The 12,311-nt window shown below is 43.0% G+C and overlaps 4 protein-coding genes across 4 annotated transcripts; 3 read left to right on the top strand and 1 right to left on the bottom strand.

Moving 5' to 3' along the window:
• Window positions 1-18: 18 nt before the first annotated feature.
• Window positions 19-1,514, bottom strand: V1516DRAFT_82703 (uncharacterized protein). Its single transcript, XM_066924347.1, has 4 exons — window positions 1,443-1,514; window positions 1,005-1,386; window positions 857-956; window positions 19-795 (listed from the first exon to the last, which is right to left on the bottom strand). Coding segments are annotated over exons 1-4 (876 nt in total). The 5' UTR covers window positions 1,445-1,514; the 3' UTR covers window positions 19-403.
• Window positions 1,515-1,607: 93 nt separating this feature from the next.
• V1516DRAFT_669067 (uncharacterized protein) lies at window positions 1,608-3,819 on the top strand. The gene is made up of 2 exons (XM_066921117.1): window positions 1,608-2,048; window positions 2,098-3,819. The coding sequence occupies exons 1-2, from the start codon at window positions 1,875-1,877 to the stop codon at window positions 3,412-3,414; spliced, it is 1,491 nt and encodes a 496-aa protein (XP_066780165.1). The 5' UTR covers window positions 1,608-1,874; the 3' UTR covers window positions 3,415-3,819.
• A 339-nt stretch (window positions 3,820-4,158) lies between these two features.
• On the top strand, window positions 4,159-6,284 carry V1516DRAFT_82759 (uncharacterized protein). Its single transcript, XM_066924348.1, has 3 exons — window positions 4,159-4,258; window positions 4,308-4,465; window positions 4,521-6,284. The coding sequence occupies exon 3, from the start codon at window positions 4,578-4,580 to the stop codon at window positions 5,934-5,936; it is 1,359 nt and encodes a 452-aa protein (XP_066780164.1). The 5' UTR covers window positions 4,159-4,258; window positions 4,308-4,465; window positions 4,521-4,577; the 3' UTR covers window positions 5,937-6,284.
• A 62-nt stretch (window positions 6,285-6,346) lies between these two features.
• On the top strand, window positions 6,347-11,469 carry V1516DRAFT_632371 (ABC-2 type transporter-domain-containing protein). Its single transcript, XM_066919968.1, has 3 exons — window positions 6,347-7,012; window positions 7,074-9,384; window positions 9,443-11,469. The coding sequence occupies exons 1-3, from the start codon at window positions 6,632-6,634 to the stop codon at window positions 11,278-11,280; spliced, it is 4,530 nt and encodes a 1,509-aa protein (XP_066780163.1). The 5' UTR covers window positions 6,347-6,631; the 3' UTR covers window positions 11,281-11,469.
• Window positions 11,470-12,311: the final 842 nt, after the last annotated feature.

Genomic DNA, 12,311 nt, shown 5'->3' with positions numbered 1-12,311 from the left:
AGCCATATAGTTTTGGACAAATTGAAGATAGGATGCAGTCTTGATCAAGTCTAAAATCTCTTAGATTAGAACTCTGCGACGCTAACACGCTAGACTACGAGGATCGGCATAATTCCGAGACAAAGATAACGAGACTTCGAAGGAAATTCTGCGCGTAGATCCGTTCGGAGTTCACATGGGAACTTGGCAACGGAGGATAAATTATATACCGAGATAACAGTCATACAGATTTCTGAATCAGAAAGAGAGCTCATTAATAAATATAAAAAACTGTACAATGTTTTGATTATCCATAATCGCGACTTGTTATTGATGTATTAGATGGGTAGCATGCATGAATTGCGCCTATTATAAGAACTGTCCAATCTCTCGACAAAATAATTTGTGGCATATAATAGCAAAGCTATCTAAATCTGCGGCGAGGTGATCTATTCCTGCCATTTCCATTTCCATTTCCATATCCATATCCATTTCCAGTTCTCAGCGGACTCTGCGAACGGCGACGGGTCGGCGACCAAGGCCCATTGTCGCTAGGCACGTATCTATCGCCTGGTCTCCCAGGCCTGAAAGATCTACGATTAAATTCGTTTCTGTCTCCGCGACGATATGACATTCCACCTGGTCCTCCACGCTGATATCCTCCTCTCTGGGACCGCTGACCGAGAAACTGGCGAGCGGGCAATGCATGCTGAACAATCACCTTCGACCCATCAATTAATCCTTCATCCATATAGGCAATAGCGCTGTCTGCTTCCTGTTCTGTATCATATGACAGAAAACAAAGAAAGTTGTCACCTGAAGTTATCAGTCAGGTATCATATCAACCTAAATCGAATCTTTCAAATCAAATACGTACGTTGCGACGAAAAACGAATATCACTAGTCGGCCCATATACAGAAAAGATTTCTTTTATATGAGCTTCCGTAACACGTCTTGTCAAATGTTCAATTACAATCTAGATAAGGTTAGCGGTGTTCATTAACGAAAATACACATGATCGTACCCTCTTAGGCAATCTGCGAGGAGAACTGTCTCGATATAAAGGAGATCGCGACCGCGATCGAGATCTAGTTCGACTGCGAGATCTGGAGAGACTGCGCGAGTCGTAACTAGCAGATCTAGATCGACTACTTGGAGTCCAACTTCTGCTTCTGCTTCGACTACGACTTTGATTCAGATTCGGGGATCGACTTCGAGAACTGTACGATCTAGAATAGCTTCTAGACCTTGATTTAGATTTAGATCCAGAACCAGATCGAGATCTACTAGCTGATATCTTCGCAAGTCCACTGGGTGAACGGGTATCTATAGAACCAGATCGTCGACGTGACCGACCGCGCACAGCTGGCGAAGGAGACCGCGAACCAGTTGATTTTGGGCTGTTCCTACAATTGCCAGTTATTATAAATTTCAAAAATTGACTGTATTCTTTTATACTCACATTATTTGATCTTAACCAATTTCAAGAAAAACGAACAAATGATGAGATTTGATTAAACTAGAATGTTTTCAGGTGTTGATGTCAGTCTTATGTCACGTGAGATAACATGCCGAATGGAAACGTGTAATCAGATCGGGCCAAATTTTGTTTGATGTAATAGAATACAATAAAATTATGGAAAAGAATAAAGCTAAAATGCTATTTTACTGGCTACTGGTACTACCAGGGATTGCTGAGGCGTTGTTTTCCGTTCAGGATGACATTCTCGCGTTTCCTCAAGTAAGTCTGGAGAATTTGAACAAAGCTTGATATTGACTGGAGCAGTATGAGATAGCGCTAGGAGGAGAATACATTCTGGATACTGAAGCGCGAGAGATTTTGGCTAACTCAATTAATCCAGTGGCTACACCTGATCTGAAGTCAAACGAACTGATGGTTCTCCAGGGCCACGAGTTTCTGTGTCAGATACCCACGGCCAAGCCCATAGAAGACCAGGGCTATTCGAATAAAGTGTTGTCAAGGACCGAGGAGGAGAAAGAGCTACGGCGAGCTGCAATCAGCGGGTGGAATTTACTTGAACCACTCAATGGTTCATGTTTATATTACGTATGTCCTCTGTGGCATTGTATCAGTAACAATGAACTGACTAATTTAGATCGCTGGCTGGTGGACATATTCGTTCTGCCATAAAGTTGGCGTAAAACAATTTCACCAGGAAGCATTACAAAAAGGTATAACCCATTATCCTCCGAAAGAAGACAGGAATTTTGTCTCATACTATCTCGGCCAAGTACCGGTGCAGAATCAAGCATCTGAACATTTTGATCACGCGGACGACGGAAAACCACTAAAGAATAATTTATTAAGCAGCGAAGTATCTGCTGACGATATTTCTGTGCAGACCTCGGGTGAGGTGCGTTATTTAGTACAAAAAATTGGGAAAGGAACGCTCTGTGATTTGACGGATCGCGAACGAAAGATCGAAATCCAGTTTCACTGTAATCCCAACTCGCAGGATAAAATCGAATGGATCAAAGAAGTAACGACATGCAGATATCTAATGGTCATCCATACACCGCGGTTATGCCAGGATCCGGCTTTTCTACCACAGAAAAAAGATATGGCAAATGAGATACAGTGCCGCAAAATCGCGACTAAGGAGGAGATTGAGAAAAAGTCAGAACAGGACAGGCTGGAGGAGGATATTTTGAAAGCGATGGCAGATCATGAAATTTCAGAGGTGCAAGATCCAAACGTGAAACAATATCATCCTCGGGGTGGAGTGATAAAGAAGAAGAATAATAATCAGGCAAAGAAATTATACAAAGACATTGACGAGAAGATAGAATCATTAATGTTTAAGCAAGGACTTGTTCATACTACAGAGGAACTGAACGAGATGTCAGGGCCTGTACCGACTGACCCGGTACGGGCGGATGAAACGGTTGAAATTAAAGATACTCGTGAGGATCACATGGACGATGAGAAGGAAGAAACAGAAGGCTTGGATCTAATTGCTTCTGTCAAAATTCTGATTCGACATCTTGAAGAACAGATTGCAGATGGCACGTTCCGGGCTCCGAACGGTGAGATCGCTACGGCTGAAGACTCGTTTTCTTACATGATTGCGCTAGAAAATGTCAGTGGTGAAGTTATTGGAGTCGTTTCTCTTTATGTTGAAGGCGGTACTGTGCGCGTGATTTTAGAGGATAAACTCAATTTTAAGCCAACGTTGGAACGCGATTTAGTAACGAACCCACTGCCGCAGAAGATGTTGGATGATCTGAGAGAGTTCTCAGGAGGGCTGAAATTGGGTGAAGTTTTTTATTCTGATATTGAGGAAAACAATGACGAACAAGACAATAATAAACAGGGACAGGTGGATGAGAGTAACGAAGAACAAGTATCAAAAGAATCATTAATGGGAAATGGCGACGGAGATTCAGATCAAGTTGTATTTATCTACGAATAAAAAAATGCGCCATGGTTTAATATTTCTGAACGGTCTAGTACTTTTATCATAGCTAATAAAACGCCAGAAATGTAGGTTATCCATTATTTCGAATCGTGAAATACGGATGTGCTTTAGATTGGAAGCCATTTGCTGGTTGGAATTTTAGATGTGCTCGATGGAGATCACTTGCTGGATAGAATATAAGAATAATTAACTGCCAAACAATGAATTTATATTATTGATACCTACTTTCCGACTGAGTCCAATGCATGTATTGATTACTTATGCACAGTTATCATAAATATTTTAGATTTCATACCTCTTATTTTTCATTCATTATTAGCCATAATATTTGCGTTCGCGAAATACAGCAGATTGATCTTGATGGCTTAACATTGACTCCTTTAATCTTTGAACGCGAACGAAAGTCACTTGAAGTGCAGTGAGTTATATCAGCATTCACTTGAACATGCGTAACATTGAATTAGTACCCACATTTAGTAATGAGAAGATCCGAAAGGCATGCAATAACCAGATAGCCTACAAGTAGATCTTCAGACTGATTGCATTTAAGTCGGTGGACTGCGTGACAAACTCCCCTTCCCGTCAATAAATCCTATACAATGCAACATAGAAAAATTTATATGGTATATTCGCAGAGGGATTAGCTTTATTCAAATATACAAAATGTTTTTTTAAATCACAAAGACTACAAGAAATGCCCGAATGGGAAATGGCTTTTGCTCGCAGCACGGAGTCCGGGCACCTTGCGCGTCCAGTCTGTGCAGCACAGATCCGAGAAGCGCGAACTGACCGTTAAACCAAACGGGAGTCCTATAAGACTGAATTTGGAAACACCAAAGTATGTAAGTAAATATTTCATGTAACAAATTCTTAATATTTGTTAATAGAAAGCTATTATCCGAGCAATCCCCGGGCGGTGGTCACCGGGAAATCGGGAACCGGCAATCCGAAATCGGAAAAGTGACAGGCTAGTCTAGCGAGTCGGAGCAATAACCAGATCCAGAAACGCCTTTTTCGGATTTTTCAGGACTCGTTTGTTTTCTGAGTATGTGTCGTGCAGAATTATTCTGAATTCATAAGCTTCTAGCTAATTCCTTTAGATATAAAATTATTATTTTGGTTATTGCATTTAATTTTGTTCTTGTCAATTGCTCGGAATGTCAAGTCTAGATGATCTCCCGATAGAAGTTCTTCAGACGATCGCGTTGGATCTATCGGATCGATGTTTGTGTTCGCTTATCTACGCGTCCAAAAGGATATTAGCGAAACTCGGTCCAGCTAATCGTTATTTCTGGCGGATCCGGTTCAGAGATGTGTTTGATCCGCCTGTGTTTTTGGACGGCCGCGGGTTTGCTGTCACTGATGAAACAGAGCTAAGTAAACGAGATGCTCAATACGATTATTTCGCGATTTATGCTGCTCGCCGTAGAGTTTTATTGAAAAGACTGCCTGAATTAGATGATAATCATGACGATAATGAAAACGAAAGCGAAGATGAACTAGTCGCAGGCGATCGGCCAGTCACACGGCAAGACATGCAAGTCATTGCCGGCATGCTGGCAGACCACTACACTCACAATTACGAATTGATAAAAGAGTCTGGGATATCCAGGGAATTTCTTTTCCACGAACCAATGGATAGCAAGCTTGCTAGTGATGAACAAGCACTAGAATTGTTTTGGCTTGTAAAGACGGCTTTGATATCAGCGGAAGGATTTCCTGGAATCGCGCCGTCACCGCTTGATCTGATTTATCGAGTAGTCTATGATTCACCACGACATCCACTGTTTGATGAAAATGGCGTTCCACAATTACACGTTATTGGTGCGCTGGTCACTTTCTGGCAGATGATGAACGTCCAGAGCGGAGTTCGCCGACTACAAAAGGGACTGGACCCGATCGAAATTTTTCGCACAATCAAAAATCCTTTATTACAGGGCCAAGCAGATGTAGCCGGAATAGATGCAACTGAGTCTGAGCGACAGCGCAACCGTCGGAATGATCATATCGATTCTGACGGCGATTCTGATGATGCAAACAATGTGGATGAGATGGATGATCAAGGACCAGGACAAATTTTGCTCAGCGCATACGCGTTTTTCAACTACTGGGACTTTGAGCTATTCCGAAGCGCGCCTCTGAGTAATGAAACGAGACGGTCAATTATCGGCGACATTGTCTACTGGAAATTAGACTTGCCTGAAAACATTGTAGGCCCCGTTGGACTTCATTCTACGGGAACCTCGCACCAGCTCACAGGCATCACCGAGCGTCGACGGTCGCTTGTGGAAATCACGCCGATCGAGGAGGCAATAATGGGCATTCGTGGGTGGGCGCGGTTTGAGATGCGCCGACTCGAGTTCGAAGTCGAAGAAGAGTTTTTCGAAGAACAGCGATGGATCCATCAGGCTATTATTTTGCCTGGCAGCAAAGCGATTCTCGGTAGGTGGCACGATGGGTTTGATGAAGATACGTCGCGAAGTGTCGAGGGTCCTTTGATATGGATTCGTGAATGATTTTACTCTGCCTACATCACTCTGTCTTTCTCTCTATTTGGACAATCAGTACATACATATCGACGTCATCAAATTAATCTTAATAATCCTTGAACCGTAAAGCTGTTTACTACAACCGTGCACACTGAATATTATTACATAATCGCGCTTCGTTCGGCGGAGTGACTAAGCGATCGTAACCGCCCAGGGCCCCCAGTTCGTCGCCGGAAAATGCCAGCGGTCACGATAACAAGACTCCAGCTAGCGCGAGGAAGCGCATGCAGCTGTCGTCTCGGCCGAAAGCACGTATTAGTAATCAAGCCGAGAGCCGCTGACTGTACAGTGTGTGCGACTCGGCCGTACTACGGCACAAATCAGTGCTGAACCTTATTGTTCGTGATAATTTGAAATTATTCTTACCGATAACCCCACGTTCGGTCTGTTTCTTTTCGGCTGGCTTGGGCTCTTTGGGTGTATTTAGTTTAGGCAGGCTTTGTCCGGTATTAGCTCGATTAGTTTTAGTGAACTCTGGGCCGTCGTAGATAGGACAACCGCGCGCGGTTCCTGATATTTAAGCTACTTATTTGCCCATTCCCATCTACGTGGTAGTGTTGACTGATTGCGGTAGTCTGAGCTTCACTCAACTTCCTCGAGGTTTACAGAAGTCAGCTCTAGTTTACTCCAATTCACTTCTTCTGTAGTTGTCATTCATATCTATGACTACTTCTGGTCACTATAACCTTGACAACCAGGGGGTCGAGACTAACCTCGGCGAACAGTTGGAAAGAGTACCGACAGACGGAAGATGGGGTGAGCATGAGCAGGAGCCCGTTGTAATTCAGAATGCTCTGGACGATTTTGAAGAGCTTCGGCGAGAACTATCGCATGTATCGACCGCGCCGTCGCATCATATTCATCTTCATAATGCGCTCACTAAAACAAGTTCCCGGTTTTCTGCTACTGGTACTGCTGGCCGCGACCAAGACCTGGGAGATCTCGAGAAACAACCGCAGCCGGAAGAAGAGCCCTTCAACCTCGAGGCTTGGATAAGACAGGATACTGAGCGTGAGCGTGCAAGTGGGATCCATCCTAAGCGTGTAAGCTACTTTTCTTGTTTTTTTTCATTTTGTTTTCGGGCTTAGTAAACTAACATTCAAGGTTGGCGTATCGTTCAAGCATCTGTCTGTGTCCGGTTTAGGAAATGGTGCCGTACCTGTCGCGACCTTCACTGCAACTATTCTACATATTCTTCTGGGAGGTGTAATTCTCGACTATCTTCGGCTATTATTTCCTTTTCTAAGGCCTAAGGTCAAACCGAGAACTATTCTACATGACTTCTCCGGTCTCGTTCGAGCTGGTGAAATGCTTCTTGTTCTTGGTCCACCTGGAGCAGGAACAACGACTTTTCTCAGAGCTCTTACAAATCAGCGCGCAGGCTATGCTGAGGTTGGCGGTGCGGTTTTATATGACGGTATCGAGCCCGACGTTGCTGCAAAGCATTTTCGCGGTGAAATCGTGTTCAATGACGAAGACGACTTGCATTATAGCACACTGACTGTCGCCCAAACATTACGCTTTGCTCTTTCGCTTAAAACCCCGAATATTTTACCTGCAGGTGAGACTTCAGAGCAGTTTGTCGATAAACTTCGCAATTTGTACGGAAAAATGTTTGGTATAGAACATACTATGAATACGTTTGTCGGAGGCGACCATAAAGCTCGCGGTGTCTCTGGTGGCGAACGTAAACGTGTTTCCATTGCAGAGGTGCTGGCTGCTCGTGCAGCTATTGTTGCGTTTGACAACTCCACGCGTGGTCTTGATTCCTCGACGGCTGTCGACTACATTCGCTCATTACGTGTTTTGACTGACGTCACCCACTCGACTACCATTGTCACTTTATATCAAGCTGGCGAAGGCCTTTACCGAGAATTCGACAAAGTTTGTTTAATTGACCAGGGAAGACAAATATTTTATGGTCCTGCTTCCGAGGCTCGCCGATATTTTGAAAATCTTGGGTTTGTGCCTGCGCAGAATATCACGACCGCTGATTTCCTAACCTCGCTGTCGCGGCCAAGTCTTCGTCGTATAAAACCCGGCTTCGAACAGACCGCGCCCAAAACTCCAGAAGAGTTTGAAGCGATTTATAAAGCCTCACATTTCTATGACGATGCTTTGCGTGAAATTGATGAGTATCATGCTGATTTGGAAAACACTGGCCACCAAGCCCGACACGAGTTTGCTAGTGCTGTTCAGGCACAACGATATAGCAATAAGTCACTCTATACAGTTTCATTTTTTAAACAAGTTTATATGATAATCATCCGCGAATTCCAGTTGCAGTGGCAGGATCAGGTTTTACTGCGCACTAAAATCGTTAATTCGGTTGTTGTGGGACTACTGATTGGCGCTATGTTTTATAACCTCTCTCCAAATAGTCCGAATGTGTACGATCGCTCTGGCGTGCTATTTTTCTCGCTAACTTTTAACGGATGGCTGCTGCAAGTCGAGGTTGGAAATATTATCAATGATCGTGTCATCCACAATAAGCATCGTCGACTTGGAATGTTCCGCCCGTCGGCCCTAATTTTTGGTAAGACAATTTCTGATCTGCCTATGATTGCAACTCAAGTCACCATATACGTGCTTTTGACGTACTTCTTATCTAATTTGTCTCGGGAAGCCGGCAAATTCTTTCTATTTTTGTTTATTGTGTTCCTTGGTACAGTCACAATGATGGCCATGTACCGTTGTATTGCCGTCTTCTCCGGAAATAGTGATTCGTGCCTGCGCTTGGTCTCTGCCTTGTTGAATGCACTTCTGTTTTGGACTGGTTACGTTCAGCCATCATTTCAAATGCCATGGTGGTATCGTTGGATTTATTACATCAATCCTATCACGTACCCATTCGAAGCACTGTCCGCAACTGAATTCCATGGACGACATATTATATGCGAAGGTGATCAGCTAGTACCAAATATTGCAGGCGCTGATATTAATCACCAGGCCTGCTCTCTTCCAGGTGCCGTGGCAGGCCAGGACTATGTCTTGGGAGATGACTTTATCAAGAGCCATTTCGGATATTCGCATGGTCATTTGTATCGGAACATTGGCATTGAATTTGGATATCTAGTTGGGTTTATTTGCATTAGCATGCTGATCTCTGAATTTCTGACGTTCGACGCCGGGTCTGGCCAAGTCAAACAGTACGTCAAGATGCCTTCTGTGCGAACTGAGAAGGTGACTGATGAGTCATTATCGAACGAGAAGCAGAATTATGAATCTGACGGGTCAGATCATTATGATGCGGATCACCGGGTCGCTACAGGAGACGAGGAAGCTAAGGGATATCTATTTACGTTTGAGAACGTCTCTTTGGTTGTTCCAACTCCGGATGGAGATAAACAACTGTTAGAGAACGTTGAAGGATACGCCGTTCCGGGAAAACTACTTGCTCTGATGGGCACTTCAGGTATTTGTTGTACTGTGTTGTGAGAATAAGTAAGGTATTTTGCTAACCACCGATTTAGGAGCCGGCAAGACTACATTGTTGAATACTATTTCGCAGCGAATGCGAATCGGATACGTTTCGGGCATATTCCGCGCAAACGGCCATGATCTTCCAAAATCGTTTCAGAGGAGGACTGGGTTTGTCGAACAGCAAGACCTGCATGAGCCCAAACAGACTGTGCGGGAGGCACTTCGGTTTTCAGCGCGACTTAGACAATCGCGCCATATTTCTTTACGGGAAAAGTATGAGTATGTGGAAGAAATTATTAACTTGCTGGATCTGGACTCAATTGCAGATGCAATCATCGATGATGTTGGCCGTGGGTTATCTGTTGAAGAGCGAAAGCGGGTCACTATCGGGGTTGAGCTTGCTGCTAAGCCGGATTTATTGTTTTTGGATGAGCCAACATCAGGTCTTGATTCGGAAGGGTCGATGGAGATTGTCAGTTTTTTGAGGCGATTGGCCGTTCGGTCGAATCTGGCAATTATCTGCACGATCCACCAACCCTCTGCTATTCTCTTTTCTCAGTTTGATAATTTGCTGTTGTTATATCGGGGCGGAAAGACGGTCTATTTTGGTCCAATCGGTAGAAATGGTGACACTGTGATTGAGTACTTTTCTCGATATGCTGAACCGCCTGAGCCAGGTGATAATACGGCCGAGTATATTTTAGAAGCAGTTGGGGCAGGAGTTGGAAGGCGCTCGAAAGTCGACTGGATTCAAGTTTGGCTGGATTCTGCGGAATGTAAACAGCGTCATGAAGAAACTGAAATCTACAATAATCGCTGGCTTACTATTGCCGGTAATGAGATCACTCAAGGTGACTCCGAAGACGAAGGGCGTGAGTTTTCGAGCACTTTATCTGAACAATTGATTGCTGTCACAGTCAGATTATGGAAGACGTTATACCGGACGCCGTCTCTTAGTTATTCGTTCGCGTTTGCAGCGATCTCGAGTGGACTTTGTGCCGGAATATTGTTTTTTCAACTGGACAACACGATTCTAGGCGTTCAAAGTCGTGCATTTTTGACATATTACCCGATGCTGTTGATTATCAATATGACGAATGCATTGGAAATCCATTTGATTTTCGCGATTGATCTTTACGATTTACGGGAGCGCAACTCGAAGACATTTTCTTGGATCGCGATGGTATTTTCATATTTAGTTGTGCCGATCCCATATGAGCTGTTGATGTCAGTACTTTTTTTTCCGACGTTTTGGTATATGCCTGGATTATATCACCGAGCTGCGATTGCAGGTTGCGGATACTTCCTGACTTTGATTCTGATTCTTTGGCATGGTACATCAGCAGTCATGCTTGGCTCATTTATCCCGTCTACAGATGTAGTTGGCGTAATTAATCCTTTGTTTTTCGTCGTCACGCAGTGTGTGAGTGGTCTTATGATTGCATATAATAGTTTGAACAAGTTCTACAAGTATTTTCTGTTTTGGGCAAATCCTTTGAGTTATATGATTCGACCACTTGTCTCGACTGCTGTGCACGGAGTTCCTGTCTCATGCGCGGAATCTGAACTTGCCATTTTTCCACCTCCTTCGGGTATGACCTGTCAGGACTACGTCGGCGACTGGGTCAGCTCAGACACACAGGGTGTTCTCCTGAATCCTTCAGCGACAGATAACTGCCGTTTCTGCGAGTATACGGTTGGTGATCAATACCTTGCAAAGATAGGTTGGTCTTATAGCACTAAATGGCGCGATATAGGCTTGTCTCTGATGTTTCTCGCTGTTTCGTATTTTGTGCCATTTGCTGTTTACTATGTTGCCCGTGCATCTGGAGCAGGAACTATGCTTAAGAAGGCGCTTGCAAAATTGGTTAAACGCAAGTCTGATTGATTATGGGGATTTTTGGTTTTGGGATTTTGCTTATTGTAATTATTAATTCTGCTGTTTATAGAAGATCTACTGTACAGCCTCTTACTTTTGAAATTGTGCTTTTATACGCAGACAAAGTGTTTCATGCGATATTTAGTTTTTTGTTTATAGGAAAAACGATAATCTAATAATATATAATTTACATCAACAATTTCATTTTAAATTAAATACTGACTGATAGAAGAATGCCAAGAGATCAATTTAAAAGATGCGGATATCAAAATGATTGGATTGGACTTTGGTCTCCATAGCAGACGCTGAAGTCCTTTAGGTATTTGGTACAGGTTATTTTATGTTTTCTGTATCTAATAATAATTGACCGAGAACGGTAATCAGAAATATCAGAAATATATAATCTCTGAATATAAGGACTGTAGACTGTGCTGTCGGTCTATGCGTGTCAATTTGTCGTATTAATAAACAAGGAATGTAAATTGCAGCAACAATACTAGAGAATTTTGAATGCGTAAATTTACTTATTATACTTTATATGTCATAAATTTAGTTCAAAAAGGAGTAGGCTCGTTTTAGCTGAAACTAAGGCTAAATAAGACTGCTCAAAAAATTATGTAGTAAATTCAATTCATATTTTTATCCAAGAAAAACTAGAGTTCAACAAGAAATCAAGCGCGAGCTGGGCAAAATAGTTATATTGTAGCTGTCCCTCTGAATGTACAAAGCTCCAAGAATAGTTGAAAACCTAAACACATAAGGTAACGATTCAGAGTCATATCTATTAATGGGAAATCGATTTAAATTAATTGATCAGCTAAATTAAGCCACGACGTTGTTTAGAATTGCAGTTATCCTTCCTAGCTGGTTCCCAGAACCTAGTCCTTTTGCAAAGCGAATGAACAGGATATTGAAAAGAACAGGAACTGTCAGAAAATATATACTCTGTCTGAGCTACTTGACAGTGAAATTTAAACTATGGGATACAAGGAAAACTCGAACCAAGCAAAAATAGATCAATTAAACTACCAGACCAGTTA

This window comes from Lipomyces oligophaga (genome assembly GCF_038497815.1).
Source record: "Lipomyces oligophaga strain CBS 7107 unplaced genomic scaffold V1516scaffold_1, whole genome shotgun sequence".
In the NCBI taxonomy this organism is placed as follows: Eukaryota; Fungi; Ascomycota; class Lipomycetes; order Lipomycetales; family Lipomycetaceae; genus Lipomyces; species [Lipomyces] oligophaga.
The sequence above is the reverse complement of the archived record's forward strand: the minus strand, read 5'-3'. Positions and strand labels throughout refer to the sequence as shown.